General features: G+C 37.9%; 2 protein-coding genes across 2 annotated transcripts in view; one reads left to right on the plus strand and one right to left on the minus strand.

Moving 5' to 3' along the window:
• The window catches only part of LOC136379451 (adhesion G protein-coupled receptor E2-like), a 345,285-nt gene that overhangs the window by 130,568 nt on the left and 190,446 nt on the right, over positions 1 to 24,271 (minus strand). The gene's annotated exons all lie outside the window — the stretch shown is intronic.
• Positions 1,517 to 9,868, plus strand: LOC136379665 (olfactory receptor 7A10-like). Its single transcript, XM_066347153.1, is given in 4 exon segments — positions 1,517 to 1,666; positions 3,134 to 3,146; positions 8,931 to 9,156; positions 9,158 to 9,868. Coding segments are annotated over 2 exon segments (924 nt in total). The 5' UTR covers positions 1,517 to 1,666; positions 3,134 to 3,146; positions 8,931 to 8,943.

Here is a 24,271-nt window from a genome sequence, read left to right on the forward strand (position 1 = left end):
AATCAGCTCCTCCTCCAATCCATGTATTGCCAGGCTTTCTTCCTTTTTAGTAATTTATTGAAGTGTAATCACATACTATAAACTGAATATTATTAAAATGTACAATTTGGTGAATAAAAGCCAGACAAAAATTACAGTCCATTCCTCATGTTTCCACTTGTGTATAAGTCAAGAAACTTCACATTAAACTTTTTTTTTGTTTAAGGTGAAAGGAGGGGAGATAATGAGGCAGACTCTTGCATGTGCCCCGACAAGGATGCACCCAGCAACCTTATCTGAGGCCAGTGTTTGAATCATCCATGCTATTTTTAGCACCTGAGGCTGATGTGCTCCAATGCAACTACTCTCATTGCATGGGGCCATGCTCCCAAGCAAGCCACTGGCTGTAGGAGGGGAAGAGGGAGACAAGGGTGGAGGAGAAGCAGGTGATTGCTTCTCCTATGTGTCCCGGCTGGGGATTGAACCTGGGACATTCATATGCTGGGCTGACACTCTATCCATTGAGCCACTGGCCAGGGCCACACAAACTTTAATGGCTTCTTAATGTTATTGTTAGACATTTAATATATCTAAGCCTCAATATTCTTACTTCAGAAGGTAATGTGGGATAGTAAACATAACTTCAGATGAATGTTGCAAGAAATAAACGAGATATGTGGACATTTTGTTGAGTCCAAAGGTTAGTATATGTGTTTATTCATATACATTTTTATTTCAAATAAACACACACATATGTACACAAACACAGACTCTTTCATAATCTCACATTATGTTGAAAGGAAACTTGAAATTGAAGAGGATACAAATGAAAATAATGAATGTTTGAATTAATATAAAATTAAAAGATATAGAAATTTAGATACAAAGACTTAAAGTAGTAGTGTTTGCAGGGCTTGGTTTTTCTTGGAGGCTATAGGGAAGACTCTTAAAAAGAATCTTAAATAGTAGATCTTTTCTCCAAGCTTATGGTACAAAAAAAATCTAAATATATTCCTTATAATTAACAAATATTTCATAGTGAGGAACTAATTTTTAACTTGTGATAAAAGGTTGAAATTCCAAATTGTTTTGGCTAATGTGTCATGAATTCCAGTATGTAACACTCAATATACCAAAGGAAATTAGTTCTCCCCCTTGTTGCAATCAGTGACTGTGTCCTTACCAGAAGTCAATACTTGGAGATTCAAGTTTTCTTATCCAGACTGGATCCTCAGTCTCAAATTTGGAAAAATTTTAAATCAGGGTTAGGATTATGTGCTGGAAGGTTAGTCTTCCAGAAGCCAACAGACTTTATGAGGAAAAACTAGTAAAAACTGGGTTCACTTGACTTCTACGCTGGTCTTTTGGGAACACAGAATCTCTAGGAAAACTTTTTCTTCAGTCCAGACCCACAGGGAAATCATGCAATTAGAGGTTATAGTGACAAGGCAGAAACGTACGTACTTAATAAGCAGACTTAGGGAGCTGTAAATATCTCCTCATCTCCAGCTTCTTAGTGTGTATGACCTTGGGCTAGATGGGACCTGGTTGTTGCCTTGGGAATCTCAGTTTGTTTAGGAGACCAATGCTTGCTTACTTCCTGACATCTTTTCTGGGGACAGTGCTTCAGCCTCCATTATCAACCATCCGGGAGGTTGGACTTTCACCCAGAGACCTTCCCCTCAGAGTTCGCAATCAGGTGAGTCCAAAGGTCCAGTAGGAAGGACAGGAAAGAGTCAGAGAGAATCAAAGCTGAGCACATGTACCTGAGGTCTCTTGATAGCCATCAGCCCATGGCTCTTTGCTTGCCTCATTAACTAATTAATGATTTATTATGCTAAATAGAGAAATGAATATTGAACTCAGCCACACATTGGTAATTGTTGACAATTAGCTGATGGAAACCCAATTAGAGGTGGTAATGGGAGGCATAAAATATATAAAGTAAAAGAAGAACATATACAATAAATTTTGCAAGTAAAAGGAGTAGGAAGAGTACTAGGTATGGATGGATGTCCGGTAAAGTGAAGGATGTTCTTCTTTATTTTTATCATGAGACATATTCAACTGTGTGTTCATATTGATGACAAAGATCCAGATCCAATATACTATTTCTCGCAAATATTATCTTGCAACAGTTGTTCACGAGACATACAATACATTTCACAGTGTCTTCTTTCACTCTGGGTATTCAATTCACATGAAAAATAATGCATTTGATAAGTATAAAGAGGAATGCTAAGTAGCTTAACATTGCAATTACTTCATTAACTGTGACCTGAATATATTTATGGGTTAGTTATTCACTTGTTTTTCTAGTACACATTGTTTGTACAAGTCTTGACATTTGTATGGTAGGGTCAGAGTGCTTTTATTTCTGTTTTTGATTGCATTCTTCTAAACAAGGAATTGAAGCTTTTTTACCACCAACTTTGCTGTTTGTCACTGAGTACTTTTATGTGTGTCTATGTGGGAAACTGTGTTTGTGAATAGTGTGGGCTAAAATCTACTGATCATACTGTATTCTCTCCATTGCTTTTTTATTTCTTACTTTCCTTACTAAACGTTTAGCTGTTACTTTTGTATTCTCCTCTTGCGAATCCTTGGTATAAACAAAAATGAATGTTCTTCTGTGTATTTAGTGCTAATAAATCACCCTATATACATATTGCCAACTTGTTTCACATTTCTGTTATTCCTATTGTTCCTTTTTGTCTTTTGTGATTAGCTCTATTTCCAAAATTTGCATCATCTTGTACCAACATCTGAAAAGCATTTAAAAAAATATTTGACTAAAGATTACCTTTACCTTCCATAAGCATATTTGAATCCATATATCTTTATATAAGATGAAATTATAACTTAGATACTGCTTTTGCCCTGATTTTAAAAGCCCTTTGGCCTGACTATGTAGTGGTGAAGTGGATAGAGCATCATCTTGGGATGCTAAGGACCCAGGTTTGAAACCCTGACATCACTAGCTTGAGTGCAAGCTCATCAGTTTGAGTTCAGGGTCGCCAGCTTGTGCATGGGATCATAGACATGACCCCATGGCCACTGGCTTGAGCCCAAAGGCCGCTGGCTTAAAGCCCAAGGTTGCTGGTTTGAATCCAAGGTTACTGGCTTGAGCAAGGGGTCACTCATTCTGCTGGAGCTTCCTGGTCAAGGCACATATGAGAAAGCAATCAATGGATAACTAAGAAATCACAACAAAGAATAGATGCTTCTCATCTCTCTCCCTTCCTGTCTGTCTTTCCCTGTCTGTCCACTCCCTCTTGCTTAAAAAATAAATAAATAAAAGCCCTTCTATAATATTCTTTTATTTTCCAGGTCTTTGGAAATTTAATCTGGAATTAGTGGCCCATATTGATATTATTAAGTTATTATTATTTTCTGTCTTTATATAAATTAATTTGATTCTCACTTAATTTTGTTCATACAATCGTTTTGTAACTTATACTTAAATTAATTTCATTCCTACTAATGTTTTTTTTCTCATAAGTTCTTGGTTTCCTTTAAAACTTCTCTTCCTATGTTACACATACATGCACATTTATATGCTTTTTTTTTTTTTTTTTGTAGCAGAGACAGAGTCAGAGAGAGAGACAGACAGGAAGGGAGAGAGACAAGAAACATCAATTCTTCATTGCGATTCCTTACTTGTTCATTGATTGATTTCTCATATGTGCCTTGACCGGGTGGCTACAGCAGATCAAGTGACCCCTTGCTTGAGCCAGCAACCTTGGTTGGGCTCAAGCTGGTAAGCCTTGCTCAAACCAGATGAACCCGTGCTCAAGCTGGCGACCTTAGGGGTCTCAAACCTGGGACCTCCGCATCCCAGTCCGAAGCTCTCTATCCACTGTGCCACCGCCCAGTCAGGCATTTATATACTTTTATACAAATGCATGAATAGCATCCTGACCCATCAGAAATGCTCTTCATGTGTTGTACAGTCTTTTCTCTATATGTCCACTCTTTCTTCTTACTCAACAATATCTTATATTTTCCCTCCAATCAACTAGTGTGATGCTGATTAATTATTATCATGTCTACATAATATTTTATGTTGTGGCTGTGCTATTCACATGTAGAAAATTTCACATACGCTTTCTAAACAAATTGCTATTATAACAATTAAACAAAACTATTTTGAAATTGTTACTATGGTTCTTCACCAGAGGCAATATTGTTTCCCCAGAGGATATTGGGCAATGTCCAGAGACATTTTCGGTTGTCACGTGGGAGAGGTAGGTAGAGGCCATCTAAACGTCCTGCACTGCACAGGAGCAACCACACCAGTCATCCGACCCAGAATATCAATGGTGCAGAGTCTGAGAAATCATGAGTTAAAGAATATATGTACTGCCTGACTAGTTGTGGTGCAGGAGATCAAGTGTTGACCTGGAATGTTGAGGTCGCTGGTTCGAAACCCTGGGCTTGCCTGGTCAAGGCACATATGAGAAGCAACTACAAGTTGATGCTTCCTGCTCCTTCCTTCATCCCATCCCTTTCTCTTTCTCTGCTCTCTAAAAAAAGAAAGAACAAAAGGGAGAAAGAAAGAAGAAAAGAAAACAAAGAATATATGTATTTGTAGTGTTTACAGCTGTCTTAAGATTGTTTTCCCATGTTATAACACTTTATAGTTATGCCAGAAGAAAAATAGAGAACCTCTTTGCTGCCTTTTAAAATTTCCAGCCCCAGTCACTGTGACACCTTTCTAAGTTTCTCCTCAGGCTGATAGGTGTGAAAGATATTTTTCTGCTGTTTTCTGAAACTTTTCTGAGTTTGATTAAAGATTCATATATTTGATAGTCTTTTTAATTTGAATATTATTATATGCTTATTTTTTCATTATTAGCCTTTTAAATGATTTTTAAAAATTATTATGATGGAGAGAGGTGAAAGAGGGTAAAAGAGGGGAAAGTGGTAATGGGAAGAGACTTGACTTGGGGTGCTGAACAGACCATACAATATACAGATGATGTATTATAGCTTTGTACACCTGACACTATATAATGTTATTAACCAATGTCACCCTAATAAATTTCATGAAAAATTTAAAAAATAAAAATAAATTAAAATGATTATTTCTCAATTGGCTTTGGGGGATGAATATTTTGGCCATAAAAGGTTTTATATTTTATTTAGTTAATTATGTCTGTTTCATTACTTTGGAGTCTCTTGACTTAATTACAATGGTTTGGCTCACTCATAAACATTAATATGTAGTTTTCTATAGGTTCGCCTGAAAGGATTGGTTACCTTTACAGTGAGTAGGCAACCCCTCTTATTTTTTTAATGTGACTGAGGTAGGGGATACATTTAATTTTCTCTCAGGTCAATATTTTATTTTTCCAGCTTTTAGTCAACAATTTAATTTTTTCAAAGATATTGAAATAAAATCTTACCATGTATCAAATGTACTTATCTACTGAGACCTAACTTCTGATTAATACAACCAAATGTAACCAAGCATCTGCTATTTGCTACAATTTCTAGAAACATTATACATTACCTTCTATACTTAAGACTTTGTCAATTTAATTACTACTTTATGTTGGTTTCACTAAATTATTGTTTATATCATTTCCTTTAGTTTTTGATGCTCCACTCAATTTTCTTGAATACAGTTGTTTTGACATCACTTTGTTTAACCAGGTTTCATTCTGACTGTCATTCCTTTTATTTTCTAATGTCACATTTACTTAAATGTGTTCCTATATAAGTGAACATATATTCACATACATTTGTGAAAATACAAAGCTGAACGTAACAGGTGAGGTCCTGCTTGTTTGAATTGGCATTCTAATGGTGAGGTCAGAGTACAGTTAGATAAATGTTTGCAGGATGAAGTGTTCAGGCTTCAGTTGTATAAGGGATGTTACTCAGTATCAGAGGGATAGGCTGTTATGGCTTGTGCAGGATTTATTTACATGTCCTGGGGAGGCCTTTTTATGTTAGGTGAAGATAAGATCAGAAGTAGACTGTGCTTATTAATTTGTCAAAAGTGAGATCAGCCTGACCTGAGGTGGCACAATGGATAGAGCACTGATCTGGAATGCTAAGGTTGTCGGTTCGAAACCCTAGGTTTGTCCAGTTAAGACACATACAAGAAGAAGTGATGAACAGCTAGAGTGAACCAACAGCGAGTTGATAATTCTTATTTCCCTTTTCTCCCCCTTTCTCTGTAAAATCAATAAATAAAATCTTTTAAAAAATGAGATCAAAACCCAAAGTCCAAGAAAAACAAAAATATTATATAAGAAAAGAAAGAAAGGAGTTTGTGTCATCTGTAATTCAACCATATAAAAACCACTGGTCAAATAAATATAAACAGGCGCAGGAAAAAAACAGTCTTCTATTGCTTGATATAAAAAATATTCAGGCCCTGGCTGGTTGGCTCAGTGGTAGAGCATTGGCCTGGCGTGTGGGAGTCCCAAGTTCGATTCCCAGCCAGGGCACACAGGAGAAGCACCCATCTGCTTCTCCACCCCTCCCCCTCTCCTTCCTCTCTGTCTCTCTCTTCTCCTCCTGCAGCCAAGGCTCCATTGGAGCAAAATTGGCCCGGGCACTGAGGATGGCTCTGTGGCCTCTGCCTCAGGCGCTGGAATGGTTCTGGTTGCAACAGAGCGACACCCTGGATGGGCAGAACATCGCCCCCTGGTGGGCATGCCGGGTGGATCTGGGTCGGGCGCATGCGGGAGTCTGTCTGCCTGCCTCCCTGTTTCCAGCTTCAAAAAAAATACAAAAAGGAAAAAAAAATATTCAACTTGTGTTGTTTTTGTATATTTCTTTTTGTAAATTATTGGTTTACTCTTTTGGTCAGTTTTCACTTGGACTAGTCAATCTGTAAGGTGTTTCACACCATATATTTACAACTACCATTGTCCTTTGCTCAAATTAATTTTTCTCTTTTATTAATTTTGTTTGGCTTCAAGAGTTGGGAAATTGCTAGAATCCAAAGAAAATTTTTTCCTTCTTTATCATCTCTCAAGGACCACTTGAGCTTATTAAATCTTTTTTCTTCCTCATGTCCATTTCATTGTTATCTCTCCCTCTATGTTTATTTAACCTATTGTCCATATTTCTTTAACTACAGGGCAGAAAATAGACATACTCATATGGAACTCCAAGCTTTTTTGTCCATGGGAGGCTTACGATAGAACTATTGAGGTGCTATTCCTAAACTCCTTTTGGAAAGGTACTTGATTTGGACAGCTTGAGTTGTAGCTATTCATAGCCTAAATAGTATGGAGGGCAGGGAGTGAGAAGGACATGAGAATAGCACAGATGAGGAGGCCATGGTGTGCTGTGCTGTATGTGTGTTTCTTTCTTTTTTTTTTCTTTTTTTATTCAATGAGAGGAGAGGAAGCAGAAAGACAGACTCCTGAATGCGCCCTGACTAGGATCCACCTGGCAAGCCCATTAGGGGATGATGCTCTGCTCATCTGGGGCATTACTCCATTGCTCAGCAACTGAGCTCTTCTTAACGCCTGAGGAAGAGGACATGAAGCCATCCTCAGGGCCTGGGGCCAACACATTCGAACCAATCAAGCCATGACTGCGGGAGAGGAAGAGAGAAACACAGAGATAGAAGTGAGAGGCAGAAGGGTAGAGAAGCAGATGGGCGCTTCTCCTGTGTGCCCTGACCAGGAATCAAACCCGGGACATCCACACACCAGGCCAATGCTCTACCAGTGAGCCAATTGGCCAGGGATGTGTGTGTTTCTTGTAAACTGAGAGAAGTCCACAGAGCAGGGATACCTGGACTCATATGTTCAAAGGTGATCTATAATACAGGAGCCAGAACTCTATTAAGAGAAGATACTAAAGAGGAGATCTTTTCCAGTTCATAGGATGCTTTTGCAAACAGATAAATCGGTGCAAGATTTACAGAGTGTGCATAAGAGGTTCTCTGTGACTTGAAGTTTCCACAGCAACACACAGGCAAACTTGTTTCTTAATATTTTCTGACACCTGCTCTGCCTTACTCTTTTCCCATGACACACTGGCTAATTTGAGCCTTGATTTTCTAAAACAACCATCTTCCTCAGGGCCTTTGCACTGGCTTTCCTTCTATTATGCAAACACTCCTCCCTTAGTCTTCCATTTAGTCTTCTTTGAGGTGTCTGTCAAAGTCATTTGTTGGCAAATCTTGGATAAATTCTATAAAAAAACTCTCCCTCTATTTAATGTGATTTTTTTCCTTCATAGCATCTGCATCTTTGGATATGTTAAGTTATTATTTTATTTGAATTTATTCTTTCTCTATCATTAATTTATAGAGACATGTTTTTTAGCATTGCATACCCTGAACAGTACCCGGAACATGCTTTACAGCCTATATATATTCCAAAAATGAATGAATGGTATCCTCAATAAAACAGCAATATACATTATGTTTGAAGAACAAGTTGATGGTACAAAAGGCAATTGTAATAAGAAATGGCACTAGAGGGTTCGATTCCCGGCCAGGGCACATAGGAGAAGCGCCCATTTGCTTCTCCACCCCTCCGCCGCGCCTTCCTCTCTGTCTCTCTCTTCCTCTCCCGCAGCCAAGGCTCCATTGGAGCAAAGACGGCCCGGGCGCTGGGGATGGCTCTGTGGCCTCTGCCCCAGGTGCTACAGTGGCTCTGGTCACAACATGGCGACGCCCAGGCTGGGCAGAGCATCGCCCCCTGGTGGGCGTGCCGGGTGGATCCCAGTCGGGCGCATGCGGGAGTCTGTCTGACTTGTCTCTCCCTGTTTCCCGCTTCAGAAAAATACAAAAAAAAAAAAAAAAAGAAAGAAAAAAAAAAGAAATGGCACTAGAGATACCTTAATGGGAACCAGATCATACACCAAATATGGAAATTATTTTCCTGATTCGAAATATAAATGTAGCTTTTATTCTCAGTTACCAATGCTTGCTAATGTGAAAAGTAGGTATTGATTTTTTCTATTTTCTGTAGTCACCTCCAACACATGGAACCAAGCAATGATACACAAATTTTAGAATTTCTTCTCCTGGGACTGTCAGAGGCACTAGAACTGCAGCCCCTCATATTTGGGCTCTTCCTGTCCATGTACCTGATCACTGTGTTGGGGAACCTGCTCATCATCCTGGCCGTCAGCTCAGACTCCCACCTCCACATGCCCATGTACTTCTTCCTCTGCAACCTGTCCCTGGTGGACATTCTGCTTCACCTCCACCACTGTCCCGAAGATGCTGCTGAACATGCAGACTCAGAGCAGAGTCATAACCTATGAAGGCTGCATCACCCAGATGTACTTTTTCATGCTCTTTGCAGTTTTAGATGACTTTATCCTGACTGTGATGGCCTATGACCGCTTTGTGGCCATCTGTCACCCCCTGCACTACATGGTCATCATGAACCCTCGGCTCTGTGGACTGCTGGTTCTGGTGTCCTGGATCATAAGTGTCCTAAATTCTCTGTTACAAAGCTTAATGGTGTTGGTTCTTCCCTTCTGCTCAGACTTGGAAATCCCCCACTTTTTCTGTGAACTCAATCAGGTGGTCCAACTCGCCTGTTCTGACACCTTTCTTAATAACATGGTGATGTATTTTTCAGCTGGGCTGCTAGGTGGTGGTCCCCTTATTGGGATCCTTTACACTTACTCTAAGATAATGTCCTCCTTATGTAGAATCCCATCAGCTCAGGGGAAGTATAAAGCATTTTCTACCTGTGCATCTCACCTCTCAGCTGTCTCCTTATTTTATGGTACGAGCTTAGGAGTGTACTTCAGCTCTGCTGCTACCCACAGCTCACACTCAAGTGCAACAGCCGCAGTGATGTACACCGTGGTCACACCCATGCTGAACCCCTTCATCTACAGTCTCAGGAACAAGGACATAAAGAGGGCTTTGGAAAGATTTCTTGGCAGGTAAGCTTTTCAAGGGCAAACTGTACTAGGCTGAAGAAGTGCTCATGGACAAATATATCCCTCATAGGTGGGATATAAAACTGAGACTAATGGACATAAATAAAAGTGAAATGGTTAGCCAGGGGAGTGGTTGGGGAATAAGAGAAATACAGAGGGACAAAAATAGGATGTCAGAAAATGACTTGACTTTGGGTGATGGGTATACAATGCTAGCAACAGTTTAAATGCTATAGAGATGTTCACCTGAAATCTATGTACTCTTATTGATCAATGTCACCCCAGTAAATTTAATTTCAAAATAAAAATATGAAAAAAAAGACGTACACATAAATGTAGGGTTCAAAGCCTCAGAACCAGAAATTCTGACATAAATTAATCCAATATATGTAACATATGTAGTAATAAAAAATTCTCATTTATTTCATGGATTAATATGAATTACTTTAGCATAATTTATTCTCTTGTGACATATATTATTCCAAGTAATTTTTCTATTTTTTTACTGAAAGAATAGTCATCAATTATACTACTTCTATGGACAAAACTACATGTGGCTACTAAGGTCATTTACATAATTTTATTGTAGAGGAAACTCTGAGCTTATAGTTTTCACTTACATGTTCATCATTATTTTCTATAGCACTAACAAAATTAAATGTACTAACTAAAAGCTAATAAGCCTATTGGAACAAAAACAGGAACAAAATTTTTGCTAATAATCTCTATTTTAGCCTCTATTTTAGTACTTTGCAGGGACCAGTAGTTCCAGTTCCTGCCCAGATGGGAGCTGACTGATCGCAGTAATCTGTCAGATGCAGAAGGATTCAACATGCTGATGGAGAATGCCAGAAGGGTGTTTCTTCAAAACATTTTTGAAGTTGCAACAAACAGAAGGGAAAATGTCATATCAAATGTTTAATGAATTTTCACAAATAAATATAGCCCTTGTAATCGTGACCTAGACAAAAATGTAGCACATGTCTAGACATACAGTAGCTTCCTTTGTGCTTAATTCCAGTCACCACTTCTCCCCATTCTCCAGAATTCTAACCGCATAGATTACTTTTTGCCTAGTTTAAACTTCACGTAAATAGAATCTTACAATGTGTATTTTTGTGCCTGCCATATTTTGCTAAATATTATGCTTGTATTGCTCAATATTATGAGTCTGTATTTTTGAACCTTTAGAATATTATGCTAAGAGAAATAAGCCAGTCAGGGAAAGACAAGTATCATATGATTTCACTCATATGTGGAATCTAATGAACAAAATAAGCTAACAAGCAAAAGAGACAGACTCATAGATAGACAGCAGACTGACAGATATGAGCAGTGAGGGAATGGGGGGCTGGGTGAGGGGTGGAGGGGATTCAGCAAAAAAGAAAAAATAGAGAAAGAAACTCATGTACACACACTGCAGTGTGGTGACTGCCAGGGAAGGGTGGGTGGGAGAAGGTGGAGGAGGGTATAGGGCGGATAAATGGTGATGGAAGGAGACTTGACTTGGTGTGGTGAACACATACAGTGTATGTATTGTACAGTGTACAGATATAGTGACTGTATTATACAGTGTATGTATCGTACAATTCTATGTGTTGTGAAATTGTACACCTGGAACCTATATAATTTTATTAACCAGTGTCACCCCAATATGTTCAATTTAAAAAAATCCATTCAGTCAAAAATACATATTTTAAATTAAAAAAATAGAGAATTTCCAAAAAAATTACATCTAACAGACTACCATTGACATGTCTTTGGTCAAAATTGTGTCACATAGTATGGGAGGCAGAATAATGAACTCCCAAAGATGCCCACATCCTAACCCCCAGAAATTGTGAATATGCTAGGTTACATGAATTAGATTGCAAATGAAACTGAGGTTTCTAAACAGCTAACCATCGATCAGGAGACTATCCAGGATTATCTGCATGGGCCCAATGTGATCACACTTCCTTAAATGTGAAAGAGTCAGTGTGACTCTTCAGTGTAAAAGAGCCAGCAAGTCAGTGGCAGAGTGATGTGATACAAGAAAGACTTGACCCACCTTTGCTGATTTTGAAAATGGAGAAATGGGCTACAAGTCAAGGAATCTTGACATCCTCCAGAACCAGGGAAAGGTAAACAGATTATCCTTTACAGCCTCCTGAAAAAGCACAGCTCTGCAGACACCTTGACTATTAATAAAATGAGGCATACTTTGGACATTTAACCTTAAGAACTGAAGGGTAATAAATGTGTGTGTGGTTTTTTTAAAGATATAATTGACATTTAACATTTTATTAGTTTCAGGTGTACAAAATAATGATTCACCAAATAAGTCTAGTTAACATTCATCACCATACATAGTAACAAAAAATGTTTTTCTTGTGATGAGAATTTTTAAGATTTGTTCTTTTGACAACTTTCATACATAATATTAGTTATTAACTTTAGTCACCATGCTTTACATTATATCCCCAGAACTAACTTATTTACCTACTCTGCCATCTTGACTAGAAGTCCAATGCTTGAGTTTCTTATTTGTTGAGAGAAATTTTGTAACCTGGCACACTAAATTAGAAGGTTTCACCCTTTGTCTCTTTATCTTTTTTTAATCCCAATAGGTGTAGATAGTCCCAGAGACCATTCTATAAGTTTCTTCCCCTAGGCTCTCTTGACAGAGATGCCTTTCCCTTTATTGTGAACCTCTTATCAATTAATCAAGATGGAAGCCATGACAGAAGATAACAGCAGTGAACCCATGCATAGTTGACGTGGTCAGAATTATTTTCATAAAATGCTAAGGTGGCAATGAATGATGTAAGACCATGTTCTTGAGCTTCTTGGAGAAGAAAGCACACCCCAGAAATGGCAGCAGCAATTGTTGTGGAGTTCCCTCCCCTCCCCTGCCATTCATTGGCCACACCTAGAAGGAAGGAGCCCAATGAGATAAGAGATATACATGGAGCTGCAAACACACTCCCAAAGGCCAAGTTGACACAAGTTTTTCTGTTTTTCTCTTTTCCCTCATGAGATTGGAATCTCTCAAGGATTAGAGAGCCAAATGAATACTTCACTAATGAGGCTCACGGGAATTCAGCCTGTAAAGCTACAGATGCTGTAAATGCTTCTGCCACTCTCTCAAGTCTAGTTTACTAATCTCTGGTGATGAACAAACCTAACAATGACTTCCATAGGCCTCATGAGTGGTTCCATCTGCCTTCCCTTCCTGGAGGCAGAGCTTTCAACTTCATCCATCATCCAAAGAAGAAACTAGATTAATGAACTGAGACTGTCCCCTGATCATATGTAGGTATTCCATAGTATCTTCACAGGTGTCAGGGGACATGGCAGAGCATCATGAACTCTTTTTATTCGTAGTAACTTTGGGCACATCAACATGGATAACAAGGAAAAGAAAATGTACTAATACAGAGCCCTGCCAAGTTAGCATCCCTCATCTGAGGGGAAGATTCTGAGTACACTGAAACATCTTTTGTCTTCAATCAGTCTCCTCTGGTGTTAAGTCTCAATCATGGGACCTTCCTCTCTCAACAGCATTTCTTCTTGTTTCACTGCTTCCCCTAACTTCTTCATTAATGGAAATAACCATCTAACATTCCACACTGTGTCCTTTCAGGTGATCAACAAATACTGATGATTCAGGAATTACTGCATGGCAGGCAGGAAACTGTTCTGGGGTTGAAGAGCAGAATAAGACATTGTACCTTCTCTCTAGGGGCATACAGTTTAAGCGGAAGAAATGTACAAATACACAAAGGCAATATTCCGAGATGGAACTATAATCCTGGTAAAGTGGATCAAAAAATAGTCGATTATTTCTGGAGACATTAATAAAGGCTACAGATAAGCTTATAATTGTACTGAGCTTTGAAGCAGTAGTGAATTCTTCCAGTGAATAAAAGAAAAGAGGCAGCAGGGAAGTAAAAGTAGAGATTAATCCAACTGTATTATGTGCTTAGGAATTAAAAATAGTTCTAGTATCTGACCAATAATGAGGGCAGCAGATGAAAAGTGAAATATGGGTTGGGCCAGGTAGCAGCCAGATAAGAGACCTTATGTTTTATTATTGCATTTATGTTGATTCTGAAATTAGTGGAGTAGCCACATGATTATAGCAAGTGATGTCCATGATCAGGTTCACTGTGCGGGAAGATTACCCATGCTGATGTGAGAAACAGAACTTCTGACTTCAAAGCCATGACAGATAATGAGTAGTGGAAAGGCACAGTGTAGGTAGTGATGAGAGGTGGAAATGAATCTGTTAGCAGCTGGGACTGTGTATCCAACAATTCACTGAATAATGCTAGGCAGAGGCGAGCATTTTATTATTCATTATTTTAATTAATTATTCCAACATTTCTACAAAATTGGTACCATTACTCCTATTTTATGGGTAAAGAATGTGAAGCTTCCATCAGTGGCAATGCATACAAAAGGCATGCAGTGGAATCCACAGTCAAACATGGCATTCACTGTTTTCCAAGGTGTTCCACTCACATTTCACTTGTGTTTTTAATTTTAATAGTCTATTTTTTTTTTGTATTTTTCTGAAGTTGGAAACGGGAGGCAGTCAGACTCCCGCTTGCGCCTGACCAGGATCCACCCGGCATACCCACCAGGGGGCGATGCTCTGCCCATTTGGGGCGTTGCTCTGTTGCAACCAAAACCATTCTAGCGCCTGAGGCAGAGGCCATGGAGCCATCCTCAGCACCCAGGCCAACTTTTTGCTCCAATGGAGCCTTGGCTGCGGGAGAGAAAGAGAGAGACAGAGAGGAAGGAGGGGGGAGGTGCGGAGAAGCAGATGGGCGTTTCTCCTGTGTGCCCTGGCTGGGAATCAAACCTCGGGACTCCTGAATGCCAGGCCAACACTCTACCACTGAATAGTCTCTATTTTTAAAAGAGGTTTAGATTTATAAAAACATTACAGAGGTCCATTCATCCATGTTGTTGTAAATGTCATTTACCTGAAACTTATATACTCTTACTATTAATGTCACCCTGTAAAAAGTTAATTTTCTAAATAAAAAAAAAAACATTACAGAGAGTTTTTATGAACTACATATCCAGTCATCCTTATTTAATATCTCCCATCCAGGATACAATGTTACATTTAGAGATGATTGATCCTTAGGCTCCTCTATGCCATGATGATTTCTCAGACTTCCGTTGTTTTTATTTATTTTTAATTTTTTATTAATTTTAATTTATTGTGTTAACATGAATTCAAGTGTCCCACTCAATATAACACCCTCTACCCACCCCTTTATCCTCCTTTACCCTCATACCCCTAACTCACTTCCCCCTTCCCTCTGGAATTTGCTGTCCTGTTATCTGTATCTATGTGTTATGTATATATAACTTCACTAATCCCTTCACCTTCTCTGATTCCATCCCCTCATCTCCCTTCCCTCTGACAGCTGTCCCTCTGCTCCCTATGACTCTGCCTCTGCCTCTATTCTGTCCTTCAGTTCACCTTGTTCATTAGATTCCACATATAAGTGAGATCATATGATATTTGTTTTTCTCTGCCTGGCTTATTTCACTTAGCATCATAATCTCCAAGTCTATCAATGCCATCGCAAAAGGTAAGGTTTCTTTTTTTCACAGCTGCATAGTATTCCATTGTGTATATGTACCACAGCTTTTTAATCCACTCGTCCACTGATGGACACTTAGGATGTTTCCAGATCTTAGCTCTTATAAACAATGCTGCCATAAACATAGGCATGCATATCTTCTTTTGAATCAGTGATTTGGTATTCTTAGGATATATTTCTAAAAATAGAATAGCTAGGTCAAAAGGCAGTTCTATTTTTAATTTTTTGAGAAAATACCATACTATTTTTCAAAGTAGCTGCAAAAATCTGCATTTCCACCAGCAGTGCACGAGGGTTCACTTTTCTCTACACCCTCGCCAGCACTTGTGTGTTGATTTGTTAATGAGCGCCATTCTGACAGGTGTGAGGTAGTATCTCATTGTGGTTTTAATTTGTATTTCTCTGATAATTAGTGAAATTGAACATTTATTCATATGCCTATTGGCCATCTCTATGTCCTTTGGGGAAGTGTCTACTCATTTCTTTAGCCCATTTTTTTTTAATAATTTTATTTTTTTAATGGGGTGACATCAATAAATCAGGATACATATATTCAAAGATAACAAGTCCAGGTTATCTTGTCGTTCAATTATGTTGCATACCCATCACCCAAAGTCAGATTGTCCTCTGTCACCTTCTATCTTGTTTTCTTTGTGCCCCTCCCCCTCCGCTTTCCCTCTCCCTCTCACCCCTCCCCCCGTAACCACCACACTCTTATCAATGTCTCTTAGTTTCACTTTTATGTCCCACCTACGTATGGAATAATGCAGTTCCTGGTTTTTTCTGATTTACTTATTTCACTTCGTATAATGTTATCAAGATCCCACCATTTTGCTGTAAATGATCCGATGTCATCATTTCTTATGGCCGAGTAGTATTCCATAGTGTATATGTGCCACATCTTCTTTATCCAGTCATCTATTGACGGGATTTTTGGTTGTTTCCATGTCCGGGCCACTGTGAACAATGCTGCAATAAACATGGGGCTGCATGTGTCTTTACGTATCAATGTTTCTGAGTTTTTGGGGTATATACCCAGTAGAGGGATTGCTGGGTCATAAGGTAGTTCTATTTGCAGTTTTTTGAGGAACCACCATACTTTCTTCCATAATGGTTGTACTACTTTACATTCCCACCAACAGTGTATGAGGGTTCCTTTTTCTCCACAGCCTCTCCAACATTTGCTATTACCTGTCTTGCTAATAATAGCTAATCGAACAGGTGTGAGGTGATATCTCATTGCCATTTTGATTTGCATTTCTCTAATAGCTAAAGAAGATGAGCATCTTTTCATATATCTGTTGGCCATTTGGATTTCTTCCTGGGAGAAGTGTCTGTTCATATCCTCTTCCCATTTTTTTATTGGATTGGTTGTTTGTTTGTTGTTGAGTTTTATGAGTTCTTTGTATATTTTGGATATTAGGCCCTTATCTGAGCTGTTGTTTGAAAATATCATTTCCCATTTAGTTGGCTTTCTGTTTATTTTGTTATCAGTTTCTCTTGCTGAGCAAAAACTTCTTAGTCTGATGTAGTCCCATTCATTAATTTTTGCCTTCACTTCTCTTGCCATTAAAGTCAAATTCATAAAATGCTCTTTAAAACCCAGGTCCATGAGTTGAGTACCTATGTCTTCTTCTATGTACTTAATTGTTTCAGGTGTTATGTTTAGATCTTTGATCCATTTTGAGTTAATTTTTGTACAGGGGGAGAGACTGTAGTCCAGTTTCATTCTTTTGCATGTGGCTTTCCAGTTTTCCCAGCACCATTTATTGAAGAGGCTTTCTTTTCTCCATTGTGTGTTCTTGGCCCCTTTATCAAAAATTATTTGACTATATATATGTGGTTTTATTTCTGGACTTTATTATTCTGTTCCATTGGTCTGAGTGTCTATTTTTCTGCCAATACCATGCTGTTTTGATTGTCATGGCCCTATAATATAGTTTGAAGTCAGGTATTGTAATGCCCCCAGCTTCATTCTTTTTCTTTAGGATTGCTTTGGCTATTCGGGGGTTTTTTATAGTTCCATATAAATCTGATGATTTTTTGCTCTATTTCTTTAAAAAACGTCATTGGAAGTTTGATGGGAATTGCATTAAATTTGTATATTGCTTTGGGTAATATAGCCATCTTGATTATATTTATTCTTCCTAGCCAAGAACAAGGTATATTCTTCCATCTCATTATATCTTTTTCGATTTCCCTTAACAATGGTTTATAGTTTTCATTATATAAGTCCTTTACATTCTTTGTTATGTTTATTCCTAAGTATTTTGTTGTTGTTGTTGCAATCATGAAGGGGATTATTCTTTTGAGTTCGTTCTCAATTGTTTCATTGTTGGCATATAGAAAGGCTATTGACTTCTGTATGTTAATTTTGTATCCTGCGACCTTACTGTATTGGCTTATTGTTTCTAGTAGTCTTTTTGTGAATTCTTTGGGGTTTTCGATGTATAGGATCATATCATCTGCAAAAAGTGATACCTTTACTTCTTCTTTTCCGATATGGATGCCTTTTATTTCTTTGTCTTGTCTGATTGCTCTGGCTAGAACCTCTAGTACCACATTAAATAAGAGTGGAGAGAGTGGACAACCCTGTCTTGTTCCTGATTTAAGGGGGAAAGCCTTCAGTTTAGCACCATTTAATATGATGTTAGCTGATGGTTTATCATATATGGCCTTTACCATGTTGAGATATTTTCCTTCTATACCCATTTTGTTGAGAGTCTTAAACATAAGATTGTGTTGTATTTTATTGAAAGCCTTTTCTGCGTCTATTGATAAGATCATGTGGTTTTTGTTCTTTGTTTTGTTGATATGGTGTATTACGTTAACTGTTTTACGTATGTTGAACCATCCTTGAGATTCTGGGATGAATCCCACTTGATCATGATGTATTATTTTTTTAATATGTTGTTGTATTCGATTTGCTAGTATTTTGTTTAGTATTTTAGCATCTGTATTCATTAGAGATATTGGTCTGTAGTTTTCTTTTTTTGTGCCGTCCTTGCCTGGTTTTGGTATGAGGGTTATGTTGGCCTCATAAAATGTGTTTGGAAGTATTGCTTCTTCTTCAGTTTTTTGAAAGACTTTGAGTAGAATAGGAACCAAGTCTTCTTTGAATGTTTGATAAAATTTGCTGGTATAGCCGTCAGGGCCTGGACTTTTATTTTTGGAGAGGTTTTTAATGTTTTTTTCTATTTCTTCTCTACTGATAGGTCTGTTTAAGCTTTCTGCTTCTTCTTGACTCAGTCTAGGAAGGTTGTATTGTTCTAGGAATTTATCCATTTCTTCTAGGTTGTTGAATTTAGTGGCAGAAAGTTTTTCATAGTATTCTACAATAATTCTTTGTATATCTACGGTGTCCGTGGTGATTTCTCCTCTTTCATTTTGGATTTTGTTTATATGAATTCTTTCTCTTTTTTCCTTGGTAAGTCTTGCCAAGGGTTTGTCAATTTTCTTGATCTTTTCAAAGAACCAGATCCTTGTTCTATTAATTTTTTCTATAGTTTTTCTGTTCTCTAATTCATTTATTTCTGCTCTGATTTTTATTATCTCCTTTCTTCGGCTGGTTTTGGGTTGTCTTCGTTCTTCTTTTTCTAGTTCCTTAAGGTGGGAAGTTAAGTGGTTCACTTGGGCTCTCTCTTGTTTGTTCATATATGCCTGAAGTGATATGAACTTCCCTCTTATCACTGCTTTTGCTGCATCCCATAGATTCTGCTATGTCATATTGTCATTTTCATTAGTCTGTATATATCTTTTGATCTCTGCACTTATTTCTTCTTTGACCCATTCATTTTTTAAAAGTATGTTGTTTAGTTTCCACATTTTTGTGGGATTTTTTTCCTCCTTTTTGCAGTTGAATTCTAGTTTCAAGTCTTTATGATCAGAAAATATGCTTGGTACCACTTCGATTTTTCTGAATTTGCTGATGTTGTTTTTGTGGCCCAATATATGGTCAGTTCTTGAGAATGATCCATGTACACTGGAGAAAAAGGTATACTCAGTCACTTTGGGATGAAATGTCCTGTAGATGTCTATCATATCCAGGTGCTCTAGTGTTTTGTTTAAGGCCACTATGTCTTTGTTGATTCTCTGTTTGGATGACCGATCTAGAGCCGTCAGCAGTGTATTGAGGTCTCCAAGTATGATTGTATTTTTGTCAGTTTTTGTTTTAAGATCAATAAGTAGCTGTCTTATATATTTTGGTGCTCCTTGGTTTGGTGCATATATATTAAGAATTGTTATGTCTTCTTGATTCAGTGTCCCCTTAGCCATTATGAAATGGCCATTTTTGTCTCTGAGTACTTTTCCTGTCTTGTAGTCAGCATTATCTGATATGAGTATTGCTACACCTGCTTTTTTTTGGGTGTTGTTTGCTTGGAGTATTGTTTTCCAGCCTTTCACTTTGAATTTGTTTTTATCCTTGTTACTTACATGAGTTTCCTGTAGGCAGCATACAGTTGGATTTTCTTTTTTAATCCATTCTGCTACTCTGTGCCTTTTTATTGGTGAGTTTAATCCGTTTACATTTAGTGTAATTATTGATACTTGTGAGTTCCCTATTGCCATTTTATATCTTGCTTTCTGTTAGTTTTGTGTCTTGTTTGATCCTTCTCTTTCGTTTTTCTATCTTTTGTTTTTATTTGGTTGTATTCCATACATCTTTCCTCTGTTGCTATCTTTTTTTATCTCATGTGCTTCTGTGGTGGTTTTTTCAATGGTGGTTACCTTTGAGTAATGAAAAGGGTCCCTACCCTGTTCATTGTAGCGAACTATTTTGTGAGTATTTTTGCACTCCATCGTCCTTTGCTACTGTTAATCTCTATCTTCTCCCCCTCTTTCTTTTTGTTGTTGTCACAGTTTAAATTTGGTTTTATTGTGTTCTTCTTGGAGCTTTTACTTGTGACTCTGTTGTTTTTTTTTGTTTGTTCTTTGTATCTGATTGGAGAACCCCCTTTAGTAATTCCTGGAGTGGGGGTTTTCTGATGATAAATTCCCTCATCTTTTCTGTATCTGTGAATGTTTTTATTTCTCCTTCATATTTGAAGGATAGCTTTGATGGGTATAGTATTCGTGGCTGAAAGTTCCTCTCTTTCAGGGCTTTAAATATTGGGGTCCACTCTCTTCTAGCTTGTAGAGTTTCTGTTGAGAAATCTGATGATAATCTAATGGGCCTTCCTTTATATGTTGTATTCTTCTTTTCCCTGGCTGCCTTGAGAATTTTTTCTTTGCTGTTGGTTTGTGTCAATTTCATTATGATATGCCTTGGAGTATGTTTGTTGGGGTTAAGAAAACTCGGAGTTCTATTTGCTTCTTGAACTTTTGGCTTTAGTTCTTTCCCCAGGCTTGGGAAGTTCTCATCTATTATTTGTTTGAGTATGTTCTCCATTCCATTTTCTCTCTCTTCTCCCTCTGATATACCTATTATTCTTATGTTATTCTTTCTGATGGAGTCAGATAATTCTTGTAGGGCTATCTCATTTTTTTTTAATTTTTGAGTCTCTTTCTTCTTCTCTCTGTTGTGCCTCAAGTTGCTTGTCTTCTATTTCACTAATCCTCTCTTCTATCTGACCTGTTCTATTAGCTAAGCTTGTTACTTTGTTTTTCAGCTCATGAATTGAGTTTTTCATCTCTGTTTGATTTGTTTTTATAGTTTCAATTTCCTTGGACATATATTCTTTGTGTTCGTTGAGTTGTTTTCTGAGCTCCCTAAATTGCCTTTCTGTGTTTTCTTGTATATCTCAGAGGATTTTTAGGATTTCTATCTTGAATTCTCTGTCATTTACCTCCAAGGTTTCCAATATATTAAATTTTTTCTCCATAGATTTTTCCTCATCTATCTGTTACCTCTCTTTCTTTTGTATCCATGATATTCGATTTTCTCTTCCTTAATGGCATCTTCGGGTGTATTGTGAAGCATCTGGAGGCTCCAAGTATAGGTTTTTCTGTTTCTGGTTGAAGATCTTGTTGAGTTTTGGGGGATATTTATCGGTATCCTTCCTACCCCGCCATTACTCTGACGTCATCTATGTAGCCCATTTTTTAAAGGGATTGTTTACCTTCCTGGTGTTGAGTTTTAGAAGTTCTTTATAATTTTGATTATTAACCCCTTATCAGACGTGTTGACAAATATCTTCTCCCATTCTGTGGGTTTACTTTTTATTTTTTTCATGGTGTCTTTTGCTGTGCAAAAGCTTTTTAGTTTGATATAGTTACATTTGTTAATTTTGTCCTTTATTTCACTTGCCTGTGGAGTTATATTGGCAAAAATATTGCTATGAGAGATATTAAAGAGTGTACTGACTATGTTTTTTTTGTTTCTGGTTTGTTTGTTTTTTCTAAAGTGAGAAGTTGGGAGGCAGAGAGACAGACTCCTGCATGCACCTGACGGGATCCACCTTTTATGCTCACTAGGGGGAAATGCTCTGCCCATTCAAGGCATTGGTCTGTAGCAACCGGAGCTATACTAGTTCCAGAGGTGGACACTATGAAGCCATCCTCAGCGCCTGGGCCAACTTTGCTCCAATAGAGCCTTGGCTTTGGGAGAGGAAGAGAGAGATAGAAAGTAGAGGAGGAAAGATGGAGAAGCAGATGGACACACCTGTCCTATGTGCTGTGACCAGGAATAGGACCTGGGACCTACACACGCTGGGCCAACGCTCTATTACTGAGCTAGCCAGACAGGGCTGCCTATATTTTCTTCCAAGATGTTTATGGTTTCACGACTTACATTTAAGTCTTTTACCCATTTTGAATTTACTTTTGTGAATGATGTAAATTGGTGGTCTAGTTTTATTTTTTGCATGTTTCTGTCTGATTTCCCCAACACCGTTTATTAAAGAGACTGTCTTTACTTTAATATTTATTTATTTATTTATTTTTACAGAGACAGAGAGTGAGTCAGAGAGAGGGATAGACAGGGACAGACAGACAGGAATGGAGAGAGATGAGAAGCATCAATCATTAGTTTTTCCATTGCGCGTTGCAACACCATAGTTGCTCATTGATTGCTTTCTCATATGTGCCTTGACCGTGGGCCTTCAGCAGACCGAGTAACCCCTTGCTGGAGCCAGCGACCTTGGGTCCAAGCTGGTGAGCTTTGCTCAAACCAGATGAGCCTGCACTCAAGCTGGCGACCTCAGGGTCTCGAACCTGGGTCCTTCTGCATCCCAGTCTGACGCTCTATCCACTGCGCCACCTCCTGGTCAGGCCCTGTCTTTACTTTAATATATGCTCTTACCTCCTTTGTCAAATATCAATTGACCATAAAGGCATGGGTTTATTTCTGGGTTCTCTGTTTCCTTCTGTTGATCTGTATGCCTGCTCTTATGCCAATACCAAGCTATTTTGATTACTATGGCCTTCCAGTATATCCTGGTATTAGGGATTGTGATACCTCCCACTTTATTTTTAAGATTGCTGAGGCTATTCGTGTTCTTTTTAGGTTTCATGTAAATTTTTGGAATATTTGTTCTATATCTTTGAAGTATGCCATTGGTATTTTAATAGGAATCGCATTGACTCTATAGATTGGGAAATATAGACATTTTAATGATGTTTATTCTTCTTATCCATAAACACAGTATATGCTTCCAATTGTTTGTATATTCTTTGATTTATTTTTTTAATGTCATAATTTTTTTGAGTACAAGTCTTTTATCACCTTGGTTAAATTTATTCCTAGGTGGATTATTGTTTTTTGTTGTTGTTGCAATAATGAAGGGGATTTTTTCCTTGAATTTCTCTTTCTGACAGTTTATTATTGGTATATAAAAATGCCACTAATTTCTGAATATTAATTTTATATCCTGCCACCTTGCTGAGTTCATTTTTCAGGTCTAGTAGTTTTCTGACTGAGACTTTAGTGTTTTCTATGTACAGTATTATGTCACCAGCAAATAATGATAGTTTTACTTCGTCTTTTCCAATTTGGACGCCTTTTATTTCTCCTTGTTGTCTGATTGCTGTGGCTAGGGCTTCCAGAACTATGTTGAATAAGAGGCATGAAAGGGGGCAACCCCACCTTGTTTCTGATCTTAAAGGGATTGCTTTTGATTTTTGCCCATTGAGTATGATGTTGGCTAGGGGTTTGGCATAAATGACCTTTATGATGTTGAGGTATGTTCCCTGTATTCCCACTTTTCTGAGAGTTTTGATCATAAATGGGTGCTGGATTTTATCAAATGATTTTTCTGCATCTATTGATACAATCATGTGATTTTTATCCTTCCTTTTGTTTATGTGATGAATCACATTTATTGATTTGCAAATATTGTATCAGCCTTGCCTTCTCATAATAAATCCCACTTGATCATGATGTATGATCATTTTGATGTATTGCTGGATTCAGTTTGCTAATATTTTGTTGAGAATTTAGCATCTATGTTCATAAGGGATATTGGCCTATAGTTTTCCTTCTTTGTAGGGTCTTTACCTGATTTTAGAATGAGGACAATGCTTGCCTCATAAAAAGAGCTTGGACGTCTTCCCTCCTCTTAAATTTTTTGAAATACCTTGAGAAAGATAGTTATTAGTTCTTTGAATGTTTGGTAAAACTTGCCTGTAAAGCCATCTGGTCCAGGATTTTTGTTTCCTGGAAGTTTTTTGATAACTGCTTCAATTTCATTTGTTGTAATTGGTCTGTTTAGGTTTTCTGTTTCTTTCTGATTGAGTTTTAGAAGACTGCATGTTTCTAGGAATTTACTTCTCTTGCCTAATTTGTCCAACTTTTTGGCATATAGATCTTCATAGTATTTTCTTACAATAATTTGTATTTTTTCAGTGTCAGTTGTTACTTCTCCACC

This window comes from Saccopteryx leptura, chromosome 1 (genome assembly GCF_036850995.1).
Source record: "Saccopteryx leptura isolate mSacLep1 chromosome 1, mSacLep1_pri_phased_curated, whole genome shotgun sequence".
Lineage (NCBI taxonomy): Eukaryota > Metazoa > Chordata > Mammalia > Chiroptera > Emballonuridae > Saccopteryx > Saccopteryx leptura.